A 17,672-nucleotide genomic window follows, 5' to 3' on the forward strand; every position below is an offset into this window, starting at 1 on the left:
GTAGTCACTTTGTTTAGGAGATAATTTCCTGGTAAACACAATTCATTATTGGGTGGAACTCTGACCATTGGCCCCAATGACCTTGTCCTTCACCTAAACGACTGACCTTTGGTTAATCTTGCCAGGCCATTTTAGAATCGACCTACATACATATATGTGTCTACATTGGTCCAAATTGGGTTCAAAAGTCAAAGGTTTAACAAACGTGACCTCACATGGGCAATTCATTTGACTGGGAAAGTATGTCTAAAGGTCAATCATTGGAGTCAAGGTAGTATAGGTCTGTCTGTGTGCTGGCCTACTCCCCAAAAGTCCTTTGGTCAATTTCTTTTAAACCTGGTCTGTGGTTGAAGAAGACCCTGGAACTGCCTTTAAAGCATTCATTTTGGCAAAGGTCAAGGTCAAAGGGTTCAAGATCAAGGAACCTGATTTTCAACCTGATTTGGGCACAGATATGAAGGTGGATTCTGGAACTGCCCTAACAAGGTCAGCCAATGATCAGCCATTAGGGTTAAAGGTCAGATTCCCACAAGATAATGAATTGTGCTGACTACCAATAAAATCTCTCCTCTCCTACACAGGGTGCCACGTGGTTATTGATGCTAGACTTAACCCACCTTTCTGCTATAACTGAGCAAATTTATGACTGTTTCAGAAAATAATAACAGCAAAACCAGTGAAAAATCTAATGGAAGAGGAAAAAACAGACAGGCATGGATGATTCAGACAGGATGATTCATTTAAAAATAAAACCTTAAAGTGCATAAAGTGTTTTATTTGAAGTAAGTTTCAAACACAAAGGACTCTCTGACTGTGTGCCTCTTCTTCACAGTTCTGAATAGTTAAAACTGCGGAATATTGTCAAGAATTTTAGGATAATTCTGTCTGATCTTATCTGGCTTTCATTCAGTAAAGTGTCGTACCTGTGGTGTGACACAGGGCGACACCAGGATCCCATCAGCCATCATGGGTGCTGGTGCCAGTGGGTCAACCACGATGCTGCACCACACTCTGGGCCCAAACTGCTCCCCACCATGTGCCAAACGCCAGTGGGAGGTGTAGGAGCCCTCCGTGGTCGGAGCGCACAGAGCGACACTCACTATGCCGACCTGGATGAGCAGCAGAAGAAAACCTTTACATAACCATTTCTTTATCACTGGCATGGCACCAAAATTTAATGGATGATTAATGGACTATTTGATAATCTTTCAAACCTTTTTGCAAAGTTTCAGGAAAATCTGTTGCACTCCCACGCTCCGCCCCTTTCTAAAAGGTACTCCCTCCATAAATTTGATTGAAATTAGTTGATTTGTATTTTAATAATTATGCTATCGATCCAACAGACAAGTAAAAAACAGACAAAATGAATGAAAACGTCATTTTTTATCATCATTTTGGGAAACCTTCCCAATTTCTTTAGTTGCCATAAAGATGAGTTTTCTCCCACAGATACTACAATATTATTTATTACAGATCATTCCTATTTTCCTTAAAAAAAGAAAGATAATTCTTCAAAACCTTTGACTCTTTAATTACCCATTTCAATGGGGACATATGGTCCCAGTCACACTTTCCCAAATGAATGGGAATGTGTGTCGAGGCTGATACCATGAATTCCATAAAACTGGCCATAAATGTCTGTGTAAGACAAAATTTGAGAGACTAGCCCTCTCAAATTTCTCGCTCCATCACTGGGCCTCAGTGATTAAGACTCATTTCTTGATGAGTTAATTCATTGCTACCTGGTTGAAGATTGAGCAGGAGAATTGCTGCCAATACTTTATTGGTGCAATCCCACTGGAGCCCATAAAGATCAACAAATTACGATATAACAACAACTCCATTATATACAATCTTATTTGTACTTGGAAACAAATCAGAGCCTATTTTAATCTTCCACCCATATCTTTAGCAGTACTAACAGGGCTGTGAAATGAAAATTGTGAAATTAGAGGAAAATTTGCAAGGGGTCTGGCCAGGGAGACAAAAATTCTTACCGCACTTAACGTCATGATGGCACAAGATGCAGTTCGCTTTTATCATTTCTTTTATCTTTTTGTTGTGTTCATGAAGATGACTTAAAATTCAAGCTGTCATTCTCGCCATCGTCCCTCTGTCCGACGTCGCTCTGCGACACAGACATACCGCAAAATTCTTCTTTTATAAACTTGATAGTTCCAAAAGTATGCAATGTCCACATGCAACTTTTAGCTTAAGAACAACGTCTTGCTGCAAGCACTCAACGCTGCTGTAGCAACCAACCAGTCCTGCTTTACGATAACTGTCGTAACAGCCACGCTTTGACTGGCATTTTTCCCAGCGGGACTTTGCGGATCTGTGGACACTGATCTGTATCTGTTGTACAGACAAGAGTCCGCGGATTTATAAAACTTGCACGATGTCTTAAAAAAGAATGCTTTGTGATAGGCATTTTACAAACTCGGTGACGATCATGATTACAGCGTACAACACTAATGCCACGTTCACACCGGATGCCACGCGAGCGACGGTGGCGAGAGGCTGCCATTTAATCCCTATGGAAGGACGCGTTGTGGCGCCACAAAAGTCAAAGCCACGCAATGCGACACAAATAAAGCCCTCTTCCCCAAGTTGAAAAATCTGAACTTTTTCGTCTTGTCGCGTCGCGATGATCGATCAGGGACTGGATATGTAGTGACGTGGAGATGTCTGGAGTTTATACTTGATGTGAACATGTCCTGTCTCTGGCAGCCAGTCTGTGAGCAGGACTTATGTCCCTTTTGTCCTTTATTTAACACAATTATGACAGAGTTTGAGGGGAGAGTGATGAACTGCAGCAGCAGCCAGTTTTTTTTTCCTTTGTTCACATGTGCGCGCACGAACGAATCATATAAAATATTAACTACACAGATGTATAATAAAACAAATGGTGACTCGTTTATAACACAACTATGACAGAGTTGGAGAGCAAGGAACTGCAGCAGCAGCCAGTTCTTTTTTTTTTTGTTCACATGTGCGTGAGCAAATGGGACAGGAGGTCCTCAAACTGGATCCTGGAGAGGCGGAAGTACCGCTGAAAGCGGCCGTCATCCAGACGCAGCAGCAAATTATGAATTTGTGGTGTGGCATCCGGTGTGAACGTGGCTCAAGCAGAGCGACACACCAGGCGATAGTGGCGCGTCCATCGCCAGGTGAGGGATGCGAATTTGTGACGTCGCGTGGCGTCCGGTGTGAACGCGGCTTAACACCCTCCCACCCATGATGTAATCTACGGAATTCCGTGGATCCGCACAGTTTTCGCAGCCCTGTACTAACTATTAGAAATCCTACCTTTCCCCCTTCTAAAGGTGCCCTGACACTTGCACGACTTTGCACGTCGTCGTGACGATCTCCACCCACTGTGTTCCCAGCTGGACGTCATGCTTTGTTCCACTAGCTGCCACGAGTTGTGCGCTGGACGCTGCATATATAAAATAAGTATTTCATAGCAGATTAATCATTTTCTCTTCGAGCAGGCTGTTTAAAATGGCTCTAATCACTTCCGGAATGACAGAGGACCGCTCCAGCAGCAGCTGTTCTCATGTGTGTGTGCCTGCTGAACATGGCGGAGAAAGCATTTCAATCAATCAATCAATTTTATTTATATAGCGCCAAATCACAACAAACAGTTGCCCCAAGGCGCTTTATATTGTAAGGCAAGGCCATACAATAATTACGTAAAAACCCCAATAGTCAAAACGACCCCCTGTGAGTAAGCCTGCAGTCTGAGAGCGAAGCGCTCTATTGGGGTGATATGGTACTATGAGGTCCCTAAGATAAGATGGGACCTGATTATTCAAAACCTTATAAGTAAGAAGAAGAATTTTAAATTCTATTCTAGAATTAACAGGAAGCCAATGAAGAGAGGCCAATATGGGTGAGATATGCTCTCTCCTTCTAGTCCCTGTCAGTACTCTAGCTGCAGCATTTTGAATTAACTGAAGGCTTTTCAGGGAACTTTTAGGACAACCTGATAATAATGAATTACAATAGTCCAGCCTAGAGGAAATAAATGCATGAATTAGTTTTTCAGCATCACTCTGAGACAAGACCTTTCTAATTTTAGAGATACTGTGTAAATGCAAAAAAGCAGCCTTACATATTTGTTTAATATGCTCTTTGAATTACATATCCTGATCAAAAATGACTCCAAGATTTCTCACAGTATTACTAGAGGTCAGGGTAATGCCATCCAGAGTAAGGATCTGGTTAGACACCATGTTTCTAAGATTTGTGGGGCCAAGTACAATAACTTCAGTTTTATCTGAGTTTAAAAGCAGGAAATTAGAGGTCATCCATGTCCTTATGTCTGTAAGACAATCCTGCAGTTTAGCTAATTGGTGTGTGTCCTCTGGCTCCATGGATAGATAAAGCTGGGTATCATCTGCGTAACAATGAAAATTTAAGCAATGCCGTCTAATAATACTGCCTAAGGGAAGCATATATAAAGTGAATAAAATTGGTCCTAGCACAGAACCTTGTGGAACTCCATAATTAACCTTAGTCTGTGAAGAAGATTCCCCATTTACATGAACAAATTGTAATCTATTAGATAAATATGATTCAAACCACTGCAGCGCAGTGCCTTTAATACCTATGGCATGCTCTAATCTCTGTAATAAAATTTATGGTCAACAGTATCAAAAGCACCACTGAGGTCTAACAGAACAAGCACAGAGATGAGTCCACTGTCTGAGGCCATAAGAAGATCATTTGTAACCTTCACTAATGCTGTTTCTGTACTATGATGAATTCTAAAACCTGACTGAAACTCTTCAAATAGACCATTCCTCTGCAGATGATCAGTTAGCTGTTTTACAACTACCCTTTCAAGAAGGTTGGAGATTGGCCTATAATTAGCTAAGATAGCTGGGTCAAGTGATGGCTTTTTAAGTAATGGTTTAATTACTGCCACCTTAAAAGCCTGTGGTACATAGCCAACTAATAAAGATAGATTGATCATATTTAAGATCGAAGCATTTGGAAGTGTCTAAAAAGGAAATACTTTGTCATGTTTATATTGTATTGGCTTGGTAAAACAGTTGCATGTTCTTTCCTTCTTGTGTGCAGCTGTAAAAGTATGTTTATGATAGATTTAACATCTCGCTATAATTGTTCAGATGAGCTGCGCTGTGATGCGGTGCGCTGACAAAAGCACTTGCATTCCCACGCAGTGTTTTTGAATCACTTGCGTAATGTTCACGCGAGGTTCACATTATTAATGCGTGATGGAGATTTTGAACATTTCAAAATTTTCTTTGCGCACCTGCATGAAGCTGCGCACAGTTTACTCGAGTTTAAGACAAGTTTACTCTCGTGCACAGCAGAGTGCATGCAAGTGCGTGGATCAAACTTGTGCAAGTGTCAGGGGGCCTTAACTTGGATGGAGCCTTCTACATGTGAAGCACATCATTTCTACTGTGTTGGAAACCTCACTCACTCATCTTCAACAGTTTACTACAATTAAGGGTCATGGGGAGGGGGGTGTGAGGGAGGGACAGGACTGTGTCACAGGGCTATTTAAAGTTTCCAATCCACCTAACCTGCATGTCTTTGGATGTGGGAGCAAGCTGGAGCACCTGGAGGGAACCCACACAAACACAGGAGGAGAACAAGCAAACTCCACACAGAAAGACCACAGATGGGAATTGATCCCATGATCTTCTTCTTGTGCTAACCACTATGCCACTGTGCTGCCCTGTTGGAAACCTACAGTAGTGTTCAGAATAATAGTAGTGCTATGACAGTTAGAAGACGCCTGTGTGAAGCTAATTTATTTGCAAGAATCCCCCGCAAAGTCCCTCTGTTAAATAAAAGACGTGCAGAAGAGGTTACAATTTGCCAAAGAACACATCAACTGGCCTAAAGAGAAATGGAGGAATATTTTGTGGACTGATGAGAGTAAAATTGTTCTTTTTGGGTCCAAGGGCTGCAGACAGTTTGTGAGACAACCCCCAAACTTTGAATTCAAGCCACAGTTCACAGTGAAGACAGTGAAGCATGGTGGTGCAAGCATCATGATATGGGCATGTTTCTCCTACTATGGTGTTGGGCCTATATATCGCATACCAGGTATCATGGATCAGTTTGGATATGTCAAAATACTTGAAGAGGTCATGTTGCCTTATGCTGAAGAAGACATGCCCTTGAAATGGGTGTTTCAACAAGACAATGACCCCAAGCACACTAGTAAACGAGCAAAATCTTGGTCCCAAACCAACAAAATTAATGTTTTGGAGTGGCCTGCCCAATCCCCGGACCTAAATCCAATTGAGATCTTGTGGGGTGACATCAAAAAAGCTGTTTCTGAAGCAAAACCAAGAAATGTGAATGAATTGTGGAATGTTGTTAAAGAATCTTGGAGTGGAATAAAATCTGAAAGGTGCCGCAAGTTGGTTGACTCCATGCCTCGCACATGTGAAGAAATCATGAGAAACTGTGGTTATACAACTAAATACTAGTTTAGTGATTCACGGGATTGCTAAAAAAAAGCAGTTTGAACATAATAGTTTTGAGTTTGTAGCGTCAACAGCAGATGCTACTATTATTGTGAACACCCCCTTTTCTACTTTTTTTTTTTACTAATAGCCCAATTTCATAGCCTTAAGAGTGTGCATATCATGAATGCTTGGTCTTGTGGGATGTGTGAGAATCTACTGGTACCTTGTTTCCCATGTAACAATAAGAAATATACTCAAAACCTGGATTAATCTTTTTAGTCACATAGCAATACTATTATTCTGAACACTACTGTATATTTTGAAAATTCCTTTGCTTCATTCACACAGACGAGGAGAAATGGGCTGGAAAATAATAACTAACTAGCTTGTTGTCTGTGGGGATCCACGGGCTCTAGATTGGGTAGTGTGAATAAAATAGGTACCTGACATCTTTCAAGGGTGGAAATAAATTGTGCAAAGTTTCTATATTGAGTTGGAATGGTGTTCGAGTCCAGAGTGTTTTTAGAACCTTAGACCTCAACAGTTTTTAGAAGAACCCAACCCTTTAATTTCTTGTTAATTCTGTAATTTTTTTTATGTTAATTCACTGTCTTAATGTATTTATAAATTGTTTAGGTTGTTGTTATCATATACACACTATTATCATCATCATTATTATTATTTCTATTTTGTCATTTGATTTTTAAAAGGACCACAATGGAAATAAGTGTTTTCACTTTCTTGTGTCATCCATGTATTTTTAACATATTTCCAATTACATTATATAGTTACATTGAAAAAAAATTGGGGGGAAAAAATGAATGAAAAATATGCAGCGTCTGGACTTTTCAATGCTACTGTATATGCAAAGATATATTAATTTTGTGGCTATACAGCAGAACAGTGATATAGAGTCACAGTGAAATCGTTCATTATTATCACTTACTGAGGCGTTGCTGGGCCGGTAGCATAGATTCACATTTACGCTACCTGTCCATACCTGCCCGCAGTAACGGGTGGGTATCCCAGTATCCACCCGCATAAACTGATGACATTATAGCACGCGCAACCCAAGAACTGTCCGCAGATGATAACATGAAAAGGCGAGAAGTGTGTGTTGGTCCCAATATGGATATTCCGGATGATTTTCTCATGGATAGTCTGACAATGAACAGCAGCCAAAGCAGCCAGCTTGATGAGGACGCACTGCCGAATTTGGAGAGCAGCGCGGTACCAGCCAACACAACAAAAGTTAAAGTGAGCTAACTTTTTATGTACGCGTTTGCTGGGTGTTGCGCGTTTTGAAATGACAATAAATATTCTTAATGTGATTCTACGTGTTGTGTATCTCAGTAAGTGATAATAACGCAAATAACATGCAGTTGTCATGTAGTATGCATTTTCAGAGGCTCGACGTCCATGCCCAGTCACCCAAAATGACAGATATTTGCCCGAGTTAGACAAGGAAGAATATCGGTCATTTTGGGCGACTGGGCATGGACGTTGAGCCTCTGAAAATGCATACCGCATGACAACTGCATGTTCTTGTATTAATATCACATCTACAGACAATATGAGACAATCAGGTAATGAGGTCTGACCTGTCCGGGCTGCAGAAAGGGGATGGACACTTCCTTCCACCGGTCTCCAGATCCCACCGCTAGGTTCCCCCACATGAACTTCAGCTACAAAGGCAACATGTCGGCATCATACACAATACAGGAAACCACAGATGTAATAGTACACATAAACTGTTGTCGTTTTAGCACACGAGTACCAGTTATGCCTATGCCTGCATATCCATCCATGCACCCCAAGGATGAACAAATATTTTTCCCTGGCCCAGCCCCTAGGATGGACACCAGGCTGTCATTTTCCTGGCCCCGCCCCTTCTTACAAGATTTGCCCCCAAATTGCAACAGTTTCTATTCCAGGTCAAACAAGCCCATTTCAACAAGTTGCATTATTTTTTTGAGTATGCCTGAGGAGAAACGTTTGTGTGTGTCTGTGTGTGTGTGTGTGGTGGTGGTGGGGTGGTACTGACCATTTACTCAATGACTGTGTCTATAATCCTCATTTTGAGGAGAAGCTGGGTGACATCACCTTTACCTTTGTGTCAGCGCCCCAGCTCTTTGTTCCAGTGTTTCTCATCTTCCAGTACTTGATAAACTTTGTTCCAGGACGAAGTCGGGTTCCATCAGGAAGGTTCTCGTCCAGAAATGCAGCTGTCATAGCTGGGACCACCAGTGGACAGGGACGTTTTGGACGCCTGGGTTAAAGGGGAGAACTTTCATTCATTCATTATTTGGATTTCAAAAATGTTTGTTTTCTCTGATCCTTCTTCCAGTAACCTACTCAGGACTGTTGTGCTGAGTGGCCCGAGGCTGCAGGAGGACAGGGGAGGAGCTCCCATCTCTGTGGGTGGAGTTCCACTGTAGGCCCCGCCTCTCCATCCTCAGCTGTTTTCGGATCTCCTTGACTTCGGCCTTCAGCAGCCGTTTTTCTGCTTTGAGCCGTTGCTTCTCTGCTTTCCGGAAACTTCGATCGCCTCGCCTGTAGAACCTGCAGGGGTCGATAAAGACAGAGTACCACAGACTGGAAAGGAAAACTTTGGAAATGTACCAGATGAACATCATTATAACATCAAATTACACAGTCCTGTCCAAAAAACGGTTTTCAGTGGTACCTGCTGTGGTCTGGAGCAGGTGATCCATGCTCCGGGATGGACAGAGGAGTCCTCGCTCTGACCAGGTTGTGACTGGGATCGTGAGAGAAACTGCACGGTTCACACAGAGTGCACGAGGTACAAACGCTGGACACAGGAAGCAGAACCATGAAGCATCAGTCTGACAGCACTCGCATACAAAATCATTCGTATTCATACCTGCACTGGTACCCTCCTCCAGTGGTCTGCCCCCTACAGGAGGAGCAGGGAGGAGTGGAGGAGGATGGAGCACCAGGCAGGGTGGAGGAGGACACCTCAGGAACTTGCTGGGTCTCTGCTCCTCCTCCTGCTTCGCTCCTGGCTCCTCCCCCTGCTACACCTCCACTCAGGGGCTTGTGGATGCAGCACTGTCCAGAAAACTCCCGGCAGATCTTTTCCACTGCCTCGCGCACCACCTGGTCCTTAAACTGGACATCAGAGATCAACACATGAGAAGGGGGGTGAGGTAAACAGAGAGTGGATCAGACAAGACACGAAATGGGGAAGAAAAAAAACAGTCCAATTATACAACAACAGCCAAGAACAGATTCTCAGGAACACTTCATTAGGCCCTTCTGCCTATTAATGTGACCATTTGCAGGGTAACACCAAGAGGGGTGTCTAGGAATAAATGGGTACCCAGTGAGTCCATAGCTGGGAAGATCCATGGAAAGACGCCCATGCCCACCCAGAGGGCGAAACCACCCGCGAAGTGGGCCTGCCGGTCTACACCTTCAGCTGGTGAGAGAGACAAAAGGGTGACTGCTCCCCCAGCCACGGCACAAGCTCAGCACTGCTTCTCACCCAAAGTTACAGTGAGGTGCCAAATCTGTCCCAAGATGCCTATTTTCAGAAAGGGGACATCGAATAACAGGAACCACCAGAATAAGATTGTAAAAGAAAGAAAGAAAAAGTTATTTGTTCTGAAGAAATACCTGTTTTTTACTGGAATACCACACTTTTGAATGAAGATGGACTTATTTTTTATTTTATTTCAAAGAAACTTTTCGGACTTATTTTAAAGTACAAGGACAACTCTTAACAAGAAAAAAAATTAATGGTGAGTTTATTTCATGAATGCACTAAAAAAGAAGTTTAAATTACATTGTAAGTTCACCTCACACATGACCGTCTGTTCAGTGGCTTGAAGCAGTTTACTTGCATTGTGTGCTCTTATAGTGCAATTAATTATCTCATTAGCTGTGCTCGTTTACACCGTGTGCCTTTTGAATGAACAATATGGCAATTAAAGCTAGAGTGCCACCCAAATTTCACTAAACTGAAAATTTAGTTTCTCTTGAAATCCCAGTATTATAATGTTGGTTTATTTTTGAAATATCTTGCAAAATTACAGCCCATTTTAATCAAGAGAACATATTTATCTGGGGAGAATTCCATAACGAATATTTTCTTTTCTTTTTAGTGCCGTCTACAGGAGGACGTGTATTTGCGCATGCATGAGCTTTTGAAGAGACCGGAATTTACATTGATGCGATGCGTAACGCTGACATTCATGAAATGTCTTGTAAATCACTCCATAGGTGTTATGAGGTTACAAAAACAGTGTTTTCATTTTAGAAGTCTTTATTTCTTGCCCAATGTGTGTTTGAGCACAGATCTTAAGGCCAATAAAATGGACACCAGCCTGCACCCCACCGGGACCCCTTTATCCAGAAAGTTTGAATGAATAAATGGAATTGGTTAACTCTGATTTTTAGGATTTGTAGGAACCTAAAAGCCAACACGTACTGAACCACATCTGTATTTAAAGACTGCACATTTAAGAAGACAACGGCACTCATTACATCAAACGTCATGCATCTCAAAAAATGAATAAATAATAAACGTGCTGCAGAGTAAATTAATTCGACCCAAATGGCAAACATTTAATGAAAAAAAAAGTTTACATTTACACTCCGTCTCACAGTGTTACAGTGTCTGATGCAGCTCTGATTAAAAACACTGTGTATAGATTTTTGAACATCACAGCAAATGCTACATCCATCTAATATTAATGTGTTTTAACATTATTTATGACTAATATATAACAAATGCCGTGAAATATAACAAAATAATGAAATATGAAGTGTGCATCACACTTCAATTAAATTGGCTCAAGTTGTGGTTCTTATGATAAAAAAAAAAAAAAATTAAAAATCTTGAATTATTTTATTCTACTTCACTTTAACACATTTCCAGCCAATTCCGAACATGCAAAAAGAATAACTAGACCCAACACCTGTTTCATTTCAAAAGACCTGCACCCCAACAGCGCTGTGTGGATTTACTTCTGTTCACGTTGCCTTTTTCAAATATAAAACCTACATAAACTTAGACACACTTTGCTTTCATGACATCATTTGTCACACCACCTTTTTTAGCCCATTGCAACACACTTCAATAGCTCCTGAATTTAGTAGCTCTATGGATGAATCTGACATTCGTGCGAGGTGGCTTTCCTGCCTCGGCTGCTGGGACTCAGTGCTAGGCCTTGAAACTCACATTTTCAATACATAGTGTGTCCCAGGACTCAGTGGCCAAAACCTCTAGTGAAAACCCTAAGAGCACATCTGCACACCACAGCCTGTGCCATTACTTAAGGACTTTTAAATTCCCCAAATAAGCAAGATGGCACTCCTCTGCTGGTGACATGGAGGAAGGTTTCTGCTGCAAAATTTTGATCTGTATGGAGGGTGTTAATGTTCATTTTTTCCATCTTGTCTACTGCTTGTCAACAATGGACTAAATGTGCAGTTCATCAAGTGAGTGTGGCTTGTGTTTTTGACTGTGTGTGGAGGCTGAGCGGGAGTAGTGCTATTTATCCAGATAGCCCACTGCTTTGTTGATGGGACTGTTAGCACTGGGGGGATAGTGTATAGCCAGACTGAAGTGCTGGGTTTACAAGACCATGGAACTCTTCTACCGCTAGGCCTGCTGGATGAGGTTCAGAGGGAGTTGGTACGACAATACCGACTGTGCCGTCGGCAGGTGTATAATAAAAATGTTATTGTGCTGTTTTGCACCTGTCTTAACGTAACCCTGAGAATGTACTTGTTATTCAATTTTGTTTTAGCACTCTGGGGTCAGTCTGAACTGGGAGCGAAGAGCTGGATGTACTTGTTATTATTACACTGATAGCACAACTTTGTTTTTGTAGCCACTAACGACTGGGAGTGAAGCATGCTGGGATCATTCTGAACTGGGAGTGAAGCATGCTGGGATCATTCTGAACTGGGAGTGAAGAACTGCTTTTATTATGTCTTTGTAATAGAGAAAATAACTTTCAGATGCCTGTTGATTAAAGAAATTGTGTGCGCCAGGGAGGTTGAGTTGGCCACTCACCCTCCCTTCGCGGACACACTAGAAAAGAGGGAGTAGAACCATGCTTCAACAGAGTCTGCTGCGGGTTAACGTACGAACGCCCAGCCGGTTGACAGGCACACTCTGCTGAAGGTGTTGGCTCTCCACCTTAAAGGCGTCACGGTAAGAGAGAAAAATGCGCTGCAACCACTTGTGTTTGATGTAACTGCTTTTGTGGGGAATAAATATACGCCTTTTTATTCTAGCAAAATGCAGTCTGTGTGATCATTTCTGTGTGCCGATCTGACCGAACCTTGTGTTTCAAAACAGCAGGGCAGGAGATTCAGGAAGCGAGGGAAGAGAGGCAGCCTGGGGCAACATGTCAAGGTGGCCAACAAGCTACCGCTGCTGCCCATCCTGCTCTGCAATCCACGCTCACTTAAAAACAAACTACCGGTAGATGAGTTGTGCTTACAAGCTGGAGCATGTTACAAGTTCCGTGAGTCTGGATTAATGGCTTTTACAGAAACATGGTTTGGCAACGATGTACTGGACAGCTTCATACAAGTGGATGGCTTTACACACAACTGCCTGGATAGGAACGAAAACTCTGATAAAACACGGGGAGTGGAGTTTGTTTATATGTTAAAGACAGCTGGTGTAGAAACAGCAACCTTGTGTGTAACCTTATGACCTTATACCTTTCTCGAGAATTCACAAATATGTGTGTGTAGTTTATGTTCCACCAAGTGGAAATGCCACCAGAGCAGCTAGCTAGATTTCATACTGTGTCCGCTCTCATTTTCAAAACAAACCGGATAGTCCCATGTTTATTCTCAGCGATTTAAATCACTGCAGTCTGAACAAATCCCTGCCTGGTTTCTATCAATATGTTCAGTGTAGAACCAGGAATAATAAGACCCTTGATAAGTGCTATGGGAACATAACGGATGCCTGTGGTTGCCGTCAAAGGCAACTGCCATATATTTAATTATTATTTTTAATACTCTTGTAAAGAGACAATAAATACATAGTACTGTTTCATTTTAAAAGGTTCAACAATAAATAAGGAATAATTTAAAGTAAATTCATGTAAATATAGTTTATTAATTTGGATAAAAACACCTAAAGAGGAAGGGGAACTTAAGTTTTGTGCACATGAGAAGCCACACAAGGAGAAGAGGTGTCTTGCGTTGAGAGGAAGCTGTGAGAAATCACCTTTATTATTTTTGAGTAAATGCGGCCAATGAGGTAATTTTTTGTTGGTTTCTGTTGTACTGCTTTATTCATCTGCTTACGTGAATTTCTATTTTATTTTGTGTAAGTTCTCCGTATTTTGTGAGCTAATTTATGTTTTTTTATATTTCTCTGTCTTAGTTTTGACGGCATTATGGAGGCATATTGGGGCATGTGAAGGCATGTTGGCCAAAATAAATGTCTGTTCAAAACCAAGAATGATGTTGAGCCTTGATAAAACTCAAAAGAAGTAACAATGCCTATAGAGCCAGAGCCAGACCCCTCCTTGGCAATTTGGATCATAATGTAGTCCAGCTTCTCCCCACCTATCGATCAGCATTTAAATCCAGTAAACCTGAGGTCCACTTTGTCAAAATGTGGTCTGCTGACAAGACAGGGGAGCTGAAAGGATGTTTCTTGTGTACAGATTGGGACATTTTTTTCCAAGATGCAGACAGCAACACTGCCACAGAAGTAATTACTAGTTAGGTCTCCTTCTGTGTTGACTCAATCATTCCCCCCCAAAATCATGATGACATACCCAAATAATAAATTGTATATCACACAGGAAATATGGGAATGTATTAAAAAAGCAGCTTTTAAATCAAAGGGCCCTGCAGGGGTCAGGGTCACACAAAAAGACATGAATCAGAGGATGAGAGATGTTCGACTGCAACATACGGAACGTGCAGAACAGGACCTCTCCAAGGTGAACAACAAGAGACTGTGGGATTCCATTCGTGGCATGACAAACACAAAAAGGAAACCTGTAATTGCCAGCGATGAAAATGCAAAAGCCAATGAGCTAAATGATTCTTATCTGCATTTTGAGAGTGATAACCAGGAAGAGTGCAGGGAAATTTTAAGAGGACAGAAATAGAAATAGACAGAATTTTAATTAACTCACAATCAGTCACTTGAGTTTTTAAAACAATGCATGCTAACAAAGCGACAGGGCCAGACAATATGTCTGCCTTTATTTTAAAAACATTTGCAGAGGCGCTCACTCCGGCTTGCATCAACTCTTCCAGCTCTCTATTGACACTTATTCGGTACCTGAGCTTTGGAGGAGATCAGTTATTATTCCAGTCCCCAAGAAATCATGAACAATGATTTTTGGCTGGTGGCTCTAACCTCTAACATAATGAAAGCATTGGAGAAACTGTTAATTCAGGAGCTTAGTACAGAGGTAGAGCCACACTTGGATCAGTATCAGTTTGCGTACAAAAGGATCAGAGCACAAATGATGCCATCTTAACTATAATGAACTTGGTTTTAAAGCATCTTGAGAGTTCCTATGCATATGCCAAATTAGTTTTAATTGATTTCAGTTCTGCTTTTAACTGTATCCGGTCACATATCCTTCTTCAAAAACTGACTCAGCTGAACGTGAACCCTTTCTTAATTAAATGGTATCACTCTTTCCTGTCAAACAGGTCACAGCAGGTGAAGTTTAAATATTGCATTAAGCAGCACTGGAGTCCCACAGGGCTGTGTTAGTTCACCATTTCTATTTACATTGTATACCAATGACTGTGTCAGCTTTCAGCCAAACCAGCATGTTATAAAATTTTCAGACGAAACTGTAATACTTCGTCTGCTAAACAATAATACCAATTTAAGTAGTCACAAATCTGGAGTGGGCAGGTTTGTGAACTGGTGTGAGGCCCACCAACTGCAGATTAATACTAATAAAACAGTGGAGATGTTGGGGACCCAGGTCTATTTGGGGACCATAGTTTTGTAGCCATACATGGACATAACACTGAGCAGGTGGATTCATATAAATATCTGGGGGTTTACATCGACAACAACTTAAGCTGGCACACACAAGTGTCAATCATTTATGCCCGAATCCATCAGCACATGCATTTTCTCCGCCAACTCCGAATGTACGGTGTATGTAGGAATATTACGTTGATTTTCTACAGAGCAACTGAGTCTGTTACAGTACGGTATTACCAGCTGGTTTGGTAATTTAACGGTTAAATCAAAAACTTAAATACTAAATCTGATTAAAATAGCTGGCAAAATCATTGGTATGGTGGTACATGCAACTCCCCAAGAGTTGTTTCAACAGGCCATTGTCAGACAATATCTTATCAGATGCTTCTCATGTACTGCACTTTGAATATATTTTACTAAACTCAAGAAGGAGGTACAGGGTTCCTCTTTGTAAATATAACCGATATAAACATTTGTTTATTCCATTGTCAGTGAAGCTCATAAATGAGCAGATAGCCCAGGGAAGATAGTATAAGGTCATGTGTTGCGGAATTTGCACTAAAATGTTAATATGGTTTTTACTGATTAATGTATTTGTATTTTAATTTTGATCGATTAAGTGGTTGTTTTTGATGCATGGGTGGTTATGTGTCGGATGTGTTGTTTAGCAGACCCCTCTGTCCAAGGCAAATTTCTCCTTAGGGAGACAAATAAAGACACTTTGACTTTGAAGATAGACAAATGTGTGATGGACAGCATATAGGATGTTATTTGAAGAACTTTGGACAAAAGAATGTGTCAGATGAACAGATTGCTGACTCACAGCAACATAGAGAAGTGAACAGTGGATTTATGCAGGAAGAACTCAGCTTGTGTTGTGCAGTGTTGGGGTCGTTCCTAAAAAAAAAAAAAAAAGTAGGCCAATATAATATATTACACATTACTCACAACTTGGAAAAAAACCATAATGCCTTACTTAAAGGACATGTCGCACTGAAATCATAACAATTTAGATTTAGGTTGTTAGTGACCATCCGATAATCCACCGGGATTACTTTGTGCACTTCCGTGACCGGTTGCAGTATATGCAGTATACTGCATTTGCAGCAAACAACTATGGAGATGTCCGAAAACAAAGTACTTGTGAGTACTTGGGTGTTTCCAACAGGTGACATCGTTACTAGAAGCATCCCAGTGTGCGCTTCAATGAGCTGAGGCACAGATTCATTCCAAAGTTTACAGAAGTGTGATGTTGTGTTATGATTAGGGCTGCAACAAATGATTATTTGGGTAATCGATTAATCTGATGGGGTTTCGACACGATTAATCGATTAATTGGATTAGCGGGGAATTTTATAAAAATGTGCCAGGGAAACAATTTTTCTCTCCTTCCATCACTTTAACAACAGAACATTATTTGAAAACTTAAAATACTTGAAAATCAACAAATTGTCAAATGTCCCTTGGCTGTTGAAATATAAAATAATAAAGAATAAAACAGTTTATAATAAAGAACAAAAATAATTATTTCAAATGGCATTGCTTTATCAAAGTGCTGAGTTGCCATAAAACAACATTGAAACATATAAATGTTATAAAATATATGGTGAAAAAAAGAGGTATTTTTATTGCTGCAAATGAGCAATTAGCATAACCAGTTAACCATAAAACCTAAATCAAAATCTGTAGCCTGAGTCATTATATGTGCAACATTCTCTGTATAACTTGTAAACTATGTGGTCATTTCACAATGACACACGTGACTCATCCCACATCTCTGTCTGTCTGTCTGTCTGTGAGGGAACTCTTCACTCTCATACCGTATTTGAGCAAACTTTGGAAACATCAAGGCTTTTAACTGTAAAATAAAGCCTATAAATTAATTTCTGGAGCTATACAAGCAGAAGCAGCTCGTTTTATGTGAAGACTTTGAAGGAGTTTTTTTCCGCTGCAGCGCTGCTTGGCTCTCTGTCTGCGGGGGAGGGGGAGCGGCCAGTTCTGCACAGAATGGCTGGATTTTAGAAAAACTACCTGATAGCACTATCAAACTACCTGTGACGGCGCTGTCAGAACACTGTGGCGCGGCGTCGTTGTTCCATTGTCTGGGGAGAACCCTGTGTTATCATGTTTTCCGATTGTCCGCTGCGTGGAATGTGGCAGGAAAAACCGAAGACGCTTTCTCGCAAGGTGCGAGAAGAATTTGAACGTTTTAAACAAAAAAAAAAATAATAATAAATAAAAAATGCCAC

The 17,672-nt window shown here is 41.1% G+C and overlaps 1 protein-coding gene across 2 annotated transcripts in view; it reads right to left on the minus strand.

Annotated features, from left to right (window-relative positions):
- The window catches only part of LOC117527401 (next to BRCA1 gene 1 protein-like), a 60,621-nt gene that overhangs the window by 27,921 nt on the left and 15,028 nt on the right, over positions 1-17,672 (minus strand). For both annotated transcript variants that reach the window (XM_034189729.1, XM_034189728.1), the window contains exons 7-12: positions 9,343-9,590; positions 9,145-9,270; positions 8,814-9,020; positions 8,568-8,727; positions 8,060-8,143; positions 924-1,109 (exon numbers count right to left, since the gene is read on the minus strand). In XM_034189729.1, the coding sequence (XP_034045620.1) occupies positions 924-1,109; positions 8,060-8,143; positions 8,568-8,727; positions 8,814-9,020; positions 9,145-9,270; positions 9,343-9,590 (1,011 nt within the window). The remainder of the gene's footprint in view (positions 1-923; positions 1,110-8,059; positions 8,144-8,567; positions 8,728-8,813; positions 9,021-9,144; positions 9,271-9,342; positions 9,591-17,672) is intronic.

Source organism: Thalassophryne amazonica, chromosome 16, assembly GCF_902500255.1.
Source record: "Thalassophryne amazonica chromosome 16, fThaAma1.1, whole genome shotgun sequence".
NCBI lineage: Eukaryota > Metazoa > Chordata > Actinopteri > Batrachoidiformes > Batrachoididae > Thalassophryne > Thalassophryne amazonica.